Raw genomic sequence first — 8,805 nt, forward strand, 5'->3', positions numbered from 1 at the left:
CCCTGAGAATAGTGCAGGGGGCTTGGACCCCAGCTGAGAACGATGGGAGCTGCTGGGTGCTGAGCTCTTTGGTAAATCCGGACACTCATTTCCACCAAGTCAACTTCCGAAACTCCAGCCTTGGCTCCTGCGCTATTCGTGACTGTCACGGTGCTTTACTGTGAGCTTGACGTGCCCGTGTGCTGCTCACCCCGATGCAATCGAAGGGCAGGGAAAGGAATGTTCCAAGATGGTGCAATTGATTGATTTCTGTTTTCTCAGTTACTTTTATTGTAAATGAAATAAAAACATAGCAGATCCCTGACAAGCTGGGGATGAAGGTGCCATGTACATGTGAGTCATTGTCAGTGAGAGGTGCAGAAAGCAAAGATGGGACTCATGATATAGACACACTACAGGCCCTCAGCTATGCAAATACAAGAACTCAACGCGGTTAGAAGAAACTCCACCCCTATTTCCTGCGTGGATGTTAGAAGGCAGCAGAGCTGGGAGGTAGGTTTGCTCAGAGACAAGGATGGTCGCACCATCCCCTCTGGGTAGAAACAGCTGCTCAGGATCAGAAGCTAAACTCTCCTCTGCGGTGATGCTTACAAAGCACTTGACAATGGCTGGGTAGCTGGTGGGCTGAGACCACTGTCCATTTTGCTGACCAGTATCGTCTGCCTGTGCTCCCCCGTCTGTCTGCTGGTTCCCTCCTGTTGTCTCTGGTCGCAGACTGTAGACTCTTTGGGGCCAGACGCAATGGGGTCCTGGTCCATGTCTGGGCTTCTAGGCGCTATCACAATACAGGTAGCTAATAATAACTAGAAGAAGCAACAGCAGCATGTGCCGTGGTGTGAACTATTCAGGGGACCCAGAATCATTTGCAACACGAATGTCATTGTTACACAGCTGGGGAAAGTGACTCACTTCAGAAAGTGTGTCCAGGGAAGGGAAAGGATCACACATTTTCTCTACATCTCCAGTCTCCTGCTCTGTTGTTGCCACCAGTGGACTTCCTCCTTTATTCAAGAGACTGACTTTCAGTCTCTTGAATGAAGTCATGTATGGCCTCAGCCTCAGCGGTTTGGGAGCTCTGCTGGAATTCTCCTGCCACCTCTTCCAACCTTTGTTTCAGTTGTTGCCTCTCCTGGTAGCCGTCTGGAATGGAGAAACCTGCTTTGTACATCTCAGCTGCCTCCCACAGTGACTTCTGCTTGTAGAAGAGGAAATCCCCCCAGTGAAGGTAGACTGCCTGCTGACACTTCTTGCTGAGGCTGGGCATTTCACTCATGAGATTGAGATAAATCTCTTCTTGGTAGTGAGGTGTATTTTCTCCATACATTTCAGCTAAAGCCAGCTTTGAAAATACAGAGGCTGGATCTTTCTGCAAAGCCTTTTTGAAGGCCTCAATAGCTGCTGCCAATATTTCTCCTCTGCCTGACTTGGCCTCCTTCAGTTGTATCTTGTAGCAATAACCAAGGTCATAGTGAAGGAGATGATAATTGGGGTTCAGAGATATTGCTCGCTCTAGAATAGAGATTGTTTTTTCTATGAATTCTGGTTGAAAGAACATGGCTGCATGTCTCAGGACCTCAGGGTCCAGGCTATTCTGAACAACATCTTCTATGAGGGCTTCTGCTTGCTGTCTATCCGCCCTCTTAAGGATCTTGGCTAAATACACCTTAGCTTCATAGTTTTGATGCTGTTCACGGATAATGGCACCCAACTTCTTTTTGGCTGCTTCCCAAAATACAGGCTTGCGTGTGTGACTCCATGATGCAAAGGCTGTGATTGCCAACCCAGCAAGAAACTCCCCATTTGCTTCGTCTTCTCTCAATGCCATTTGGAAACACTTTATGGCTTCTCTGCCATTGCGGAAGCCTGCTGCCAGGAGAGACCAGCCTTTCTGTGCATGTATCTCAGGGATCTGAGCTGCATATGGAGAGCGGCTCTTCAGGGAGCTGCAGATCTTTCTAACCTTGTCCAGGTAAAGCTCAACCAAATCATAGTGGGCCAAGTGATAATAGAGCCAGGCGTAGTTTCCGTAAATGACCAGGACCTGCCGGGGGAAGTTATCTGGGTGATCTCTTTGCAGAATCTCCTCGGCTTCTCTAAGGCTTTGCAGAGCGTCTTCATATTGCCCTTGCAGGTGGTAGAGATAAGCCTGCATGGCAAGGAGCACGGGCTGGTTCTGGTGGTGAGTGTGGGCAATCCTGAGAGCCAGAGTTTGGAGGATGTGAGCTGCATCTACCTTGTCTCTGATTTCAAAGTTCCAGGTGAAGTGGCACTGGAGGGCCTGCAGCTTCTCCTTCAGGCGCAGGGGGCTGCAAAGAGAGGGGGAAATGAGACTCCATCTGGGCTGAATGAATTTCCACTGCACGCTGCAATCATCCCCACCACTATGACAGGGAGCGACACTGCCCCCCACCTCCAGTGAGTACCCCACTGCAGGTACCCCCTCCAGCACCCCCCAACTGTACCCCCCCGTTCCCTCCCCCTCCCCACCCGGCAGTGTCCTCTTTCTGGGAACAAGCACCTCACTGAACAATAGAACAACCCCCCCCCCCCCCCGCCTTGCTAGACACACCGACCTCCCGCCCCTTGCTAGACACACCGACACCCCCCACTGCCTTGCTAGACACACCGACCCCCCCCCCCCAAGCTGTGCCCGCTCTCTGGTCTGGGGCCGGTGCCCTGCGCTGAGGGGCGGGGGGGGGGGTGACGTGGTCTCAGTCCAGGCTGAGCGTTCACAAGACCCCCCGCCCCCTTCTGCAAGCAGCTGGTTTCCCCTCCCTGCAGCCTCCTCCTCCATAGCTCCGGGCTCCTGCTGCTGCCTTTTCTTTCTGCATCTCCCGGGCTGGTCCCGTCCCGCCCCCCGGCTGCCCCTTGGCTCCAGCTCCCCGGGGATCGGAGTTAATCCCCCCCTCCCCCGGTTTGTGCGGAGGGGAGCAGGAGTTAAGGCCAGTGACTAGTCTGGTGACACCCACGTGGATGTTTAAAACCACAACAGGGAGAGGGGACGGGCGGGGCTCTCTCACCGGCTCCTCCGTTGATGCGGAGTGAAGCCGGAGTGACAGCTGGCCAGAGCGGGGAGTTCTCCGGAAAGTGACAGCAAGGTGAGCTCGCAGGGTGAGGTGTAAACAGTGACCTGCTCTAGCCCTGTGAGTCACCAGCCTGGAGCAGCAACAGGCTGCAAAATTACCCCAGATTAACCCCGCCCCAGAGGCAGGGCCGGCTCCAGGCACCAGGCAACCAAGCTGGTGCTTGGGGCGGCACCTGGAGGGGGGCGGCGCGGCGCTCGGGCCGCCGGGGAAAGCGGGGCCACAGCCGGGCTCGCCGCCCTCCCCCCGGCGCTCTGGCCGCCCTCCCCCCCCCCCCGCGCCCTCCCCCCGGCCGCCGGGGGGAGAGCCGAGCCCCCGCCGGGGCTCGCCGCCCTGCCCCCGCCGGGGCTCACCGCCCTGCTCCCGGCGCTCTGGCCGCGGGGGGCGGGGGGGAGAGCCGAGCCCCCGCCAGGGCTCGCCGCCCTCCTCCCAGGGCTCCGGCCGCCCTCCCCTCCGGCGCCCTCCCCCCGGCCGCCGGGGGGAGAGCGGAGCCCCCGCCGGGGCTCGCCACCCTCGCCCCGGGGCTCCGGCCGCCCTCCCCCCGGCGGGAGAGCGGAGCCCCCGCCGGGGCTCGCCGCCCCCCCCCCGGGCTCCGCCCCCCCCCTCGCGGGGGGGGGGGGGCGGCCGGAGGCTTTTTTGCCTGGGGCGGCAAAAAAGCCAGAGCCGGCCCTGCCCAGAGGTATAAAAGCCAGAGATCGACAGCCCCAGAAATGCGCAGAGGGGTGGGAAGGTGTCTGGATTGAGTCCTTGCTGGAAATGCCCCCCCCCCGCCCAGCGACCCCAATGCACCTACCTCATTGTGATCAGCTGAGTCCCCAGCCCAGCCAGGGAGGTGACGGCTCCTTTCACTGCACTGGGTTTCTTCCCGAGCTGGAGAAGTGCCTGGTTCTGGGAGAGACCCGAGTTCTGTCTGGGGCCAGAACGGACTGTGTCTGCTGGGACCCCCCTGCCTTTTTATAGCCAGCCTGGGCTGCGGGCTGGGGAGCTCACGGGGCTGGCTGGGGAACTGAAAGAGAGAGTGAGCTGTGGAAAAGGAAACTGAAACTTAACTTTCAACTCCACTTGTTATCTTCAGCTTCCACTCTGTCTGACTTGCCATCTGCAGCTCCAGGGGTGACATGGGACTAGTTACAGGGTGTGCGTGTGTTTGTGTTTGTGTCTCTACGCACGCACACATTTGCACCCGTACAATCCTGCCCTGGGTTTCCCCGCACACAGACGGGGTCACTCACCATTACCACACTGCAGTGCGCTCCCTGCTACGCACCCCACCAGCTCCACAGCCCCGTGCAGTGACCAGGTTGGCCGTGTCCCGGCCTCCGGCCAGCCCTTCCCCGCCACCTTGGGGTGTTCGTGTCGCCCGGGTGGGAACAGCCTGCGCTGCCCTGAGCACAGGGGCTGCGGTTGTGTGCAGAGGATGGGCCCATAGCACAGAGGAGCTCTCCCTCATTCACTTCAAGGTACCTGCACAGGGCAGTGGGCAGCCCGGCCTCGTGCTACACACGGGGACTGTGCGGCACAGTTGGCAGCCTGTCCCTGCCCCCGGCACGGGGCACTTAGCAGTGAGGAGCAGAGGGAAATGACTGAGGCAGGGCAATTAGCAAAATGTGAGCACTTTGTAGCTGCTTCCCCGGGTCTCCTCCTCCTCCCCGAACCCTCCCCCAGCTTTATCCGTGCAGGGGGCGATTTTTCAAAAGTGCCCCCCTGATTTAGACGCCCAGGCCCCATTGGCTGCCAGCGTAATCCATGCTCCTCAATCACTTCGGTGCTTTTCAAAATGCCTCCCCCACATAAAAATCAAACCCTCTGAAGTGAGGAAATAATAGTCGGGTTCCCTGTGCAGCCTCATCTCTGCCCTTTGCACCACCGCAGGCTGGTGCACTCTTGAATTACGCGATCGCGTTCTATCTCCATGGGGCCGTGCCTGGTTCACTGTGCTGTGGGGACACTGCGGGGTCTCTTCTGTTCCGTCCTACATAGGTTCTTACCCTCTGCTCCTCCCTGCAGTGTTTGGGCCCGGTCTGGCTGTGCATTAACCACTGTCACTATCACCTGGCCCGTGTTTGGGTTCTCTGCTCCCCAGAGGGAGAACTAAGCGTCTTGTTTCCATACGGTTTTTTGAAAGATCCATTTTGTTTTGTTTCAGAAGGTGTGGGATGTGAGGGGGGACGGCCGGTGGCTAGTTGCAATTTCTGACGAATAGGGAGGAGCTGGCTGTGAATCTGAAGGTGGAAGGCAACTTGGGGGAAAGTGACCACAGAGTTTGTGATCCTGGGGGAAGGAAGGAGGGGGAGCAGCAGCATAAAGACAATACACTCGAGGACTCGTTTGCCTGGTTCTCTGCCCTCGATCGGTGGGGGGGACTCTCCCATCATTGAGGGGTGAGGGGGGAACAGCAAGCACCCTAGGGCCACACCTAGAGCAAGTGATTTAAAGAGGCTGCAAAGACGCGGTCGCTTTTTGTTGGGGGGTGTCGGTGCCTGAGGCCTGGGCGTGCGAGGGTTAACGGGCCCGGACCAGCTCCCAGCTGAGAGCCCCTTGCTGGAGATGCACAAAAGGCCCTTTAAAGGCACAAATCCCATCATGTCCCCTGTGCTCCCCAGCCCCGGTCACACGAGGCTCTCAGAGCAGCCTGAGGCCTTGCCAGCCGAGTGCATTCGCCCCAGAGTGGGGCAGGCTGGCAGGGCGGGGGGGGCTCACCACAGCCCGCTGCGTTTCCTGGCCCGGCTCTTTCTGTTTCCTCACCGTCCCTTTAGGTTTCATTTCTCTGAGTTTCAGCTTCCTGACCCCTTGCAAGAAGAGCTGGCAGGCGCCCAGGACGGGGAGGGGGGGGCAGCAGCAGAGACATCAACAACCCTCCCCTCTGTGAACTCCCCCCGCCCACTGTGAATTCTCACCACTCACACGCATGTTCCCTGAGAACACACACCCCCCTCTCCCCCACACACTGCTGTGCTGGGGCTGATCCTGGCTCGGTGGGGCCCTGCAGAGGGTTGCAGGGGTTGGGGGGGATAGAAGCAGGGCTGCGTCTGCCCCTCATGCCTGGTCTCTGCAGGGTTCAGTCACTGGGGGGCCTGGCTGGTGGGAGGGAGCCGCGTTCCCCACAGGCCTGTTAACCCTCCGAACCCCTCCCTCTTGGCAGCGCCCAGTGGTTATGTGCAGGGAGTGAATGAGCTCTCCCCTGACATCTAGTGATGGGCTGGGGGAAAAGACTCCTGTATTTACATGAGTACATAAAAGGTTGTTACAAGGAGGAGGGAGAAAAACATTTTTCTTACCTCTGAGGATAGGACAAGAAGCAATGGGCTTAAATTGCAGCAAGGGAGCAACTGTCAGGGTGGTTAATCACTGGAACAAATTGCCCAGGGAGGTTGTGGAATCTCCATCACTGGAGATTTTTAAGAGCAGGTTGGACAAACACCTGTCAGGGATGGTGTAGATCAGTGGTCTCCAAAGTGGGGTGCACAAGACCATCCATTGGGGGCCACGGCCGGAGGAGCACCACAGGAGCAAACAGGGCAGCGCAATGCTCCTCGGGCCGCGCCACCCTGTTAGCTCTGGCAGTGCCCTGCCGCGCCGTCCTGTTAGCTCCCACGGCGCTCCTCCAGCCACGCCGCCCTGTTTGTTCCCGTAGAGCTCCTCTGGCCGCGCCGCCCTGTTAGCTCCCACGGCGCTCCTCCGGCCGCGGCCCCCAATGGATGCATGTCCCGGGGGCGGGAGGTGAACCCACATGAAGACCCCTCTGAGCTCTGGGTCTTTGTTGGCCAACCATGAGTGGGGTGCAGTGGAGGGAGAGGGGAGCGATGTGCTAACGGGACATTCATTCCTCAGACTTTCCCACCACAATATGGGAAACTGAGGCAAAGGGCACTGCCCAGCGTCGTGTGGGGTCGCGTTGGCTGATGATCACACGTGTTTGAATGAGGTTGTGGTGTTTTCCCAAACTAATGCTGGGTTCCCTGTCCCATTCAATAGCAGTTCTCTTTGGTTACGCACAGACTCCGTGCCTGTGAGTGGGGAAGCCTCTTGGAGGCACCCGGGACAGTGTTAAGTTTTCCCAGGTTACTGGGTGGGGGCTCGAGCTGGTTGTTTGTGGCAGTGTTAAGCGGGACCCCTAGATACTGAACCCGGCCCTTGGTGCTGCGACTCCCCCTGGCAGAAGGGTGAAGTTACATTGTGGTAGGCCACGCCTAGAGGCCCCACTCAGGTCAGGGTCTGTTGTATTAATTTGGATGGAATAGATGGCCCAAAGGTGTTAGCTACTCCTGAGGGAATTCTGCGCCAAAAAAATAAAAAGTCTGTGCACAATATTTTAAAATTCGGCAAATGTTATTTGTCAATAAATAAATGTGGCTGATCTAGCGTGGCAGTGGGGAGCACAGGCCACTGGCTGCACAGAAGTGGGAGATCACGCTGCAGCGCCCCCCCGTACTCCCCAGGACAGGACTCAACAATGAGGTTGCTCCGGACCCTGATACAGCACAAGGGCTGGACCTCCCCAGAACACCCCAGTGCCCTGCCCCTCTGCACCAGACACACCAGGTGTGGGCAGGCTCAGCCCAGCAGGATCCAAGTGTGGAGGAGCGTAGTGTGGGGGGATCCAGCTGTGGGGTGAGAGGTTTCTGTGTGGGGCAATCTGGGTGTGGGTGGCTCAGTGGGTGATCTGGATGCACAGGGGCTCATTGGTGGGTTCCAGGCGCGGGGGTAATGGGACTCTACAGTGTGGTTGGGGCTCAGCAGAGGGGGCTGGGTGTGGGAGGCTCAGTGGGTGATCTGGATGCACAGGGGCCCATTGGTGGGTTCCAGGCGCGGCGGTAATGGGACTCTACAGTGTGGTTGGGGCTCAGCAGAGGGGGCTGGGTGTGGGAGGCTCAGTGGGGGGGGGGGGGTGGGAGGGGGCTGGGTGCAGGGGAGGTGGGGCTCACTGGGAGGGGATCCAGGTGCAGCTGGTTGGGGCTCAGTGGGGTGGGTGTCCGGGGGGCTCATTCGGGTGGTCCAGGTGCAGAGGAGGTGGGGCTCATTGCCGGGCTCCTGCTGCCCTCCCGCCCCTGCTTCCCCTCTCCTCTTCTCTTTCCCACTGCCCTATCCCCTCCCCCTCCCAACCCCCTCCTTCCCCACTGTTTCTTTCCCACACCACGCCACCTCGCCCCCCTTGCCCTGCCCCACTGTGGGCACTCAGTCCTGTACAGAAAACAGGATGGCTCCCAGCACACAGAAAGGGAGCCCAAGTGGCACTAGGACCCAGGAAGAAGCATCCGGCTGCAAAGTCGGCAGAGCCCAGGGACAGCCTCTTTCAGACATGCAGCTCTGCGCTCGCTCACAGAAATGGGGGGGGGGGGAGCAGTGGCATGTAACCCCGTGTGCCCCCCACCTCACCTCTGTTTGGGGGAAAATCCTCCCAAATTTCACCCCTCCCCAGCAACCGCCCCCTTCTGCAGGGAAGCAAAGACATTTAGTGTAGGGGGGGCGGAGGCGTGGGAAGGGGACGGGGGCATGTTTTCTGCACACACAGTGGTGCAGAATTCCCCCAGGAGTAGTAACATAACCCAGTCACTGTCCAACACTGACCAGCTGGAAACAAGGTCCAGGGGGTGGTATTCAGCGACCTCACACTGCTTCCTACCATGGCAAATGCTTCCAGCTCTGAAGGACAATGATGTTTACACAACAGCTGGACACGTCCCTGCTTTGAGGAGCTCAGGGTCTGAGTGGAGAGGAGACC

General features: G+C 58.6%; 1 protein-coding gene across 1 annotated transcript; it reads right to left on the bottom strand.

The window, feature by feature from the left end:
- Positions 1 to 240: 240 nt before the first annotated feature.
- On the bottom strand, positions 241 to 4,098 carry LOC135883234 (interferon-induced protein with tetratricopeptide repeats 5-like). Its single transcript, XM_065410249.1, has 2 exons — positions 3,877 to 4,098; positions 241 to 2,306 (listed from the first exon to the last, which is right to left on the bottom strand). Exons 1-2 carry the CDS (start codon positions 3,879 to 3,881, stop codon positions 1,004 to 1,006), a joined length of 1,308 nt encoding a protein of 435 aa, XP_065266321.1. The 5' UTR covers positions 3,882 to 4,098; the 3' UTR covers positions 241 to 1,003.
- Between the last annotated feature and the right edge of the window lie 4,707 nt (positions 4,099 to 8,805).

The sequence above is a fragment of the Emys orbicularis genome, chromosome 1 (genome assembly GCF_028017835.1).
Source record: "Emys orbicularis isolate rEmyOrb1 chromosome 1, rEmyOrb1.hap1, whole genome shotgun sequence".
Taxonomy (NCBI): domain Eukaryota; kingdom Metazoa; phylum Chordata; order Testudines; family Emydidae; genus Emys; species Emys orbicularis.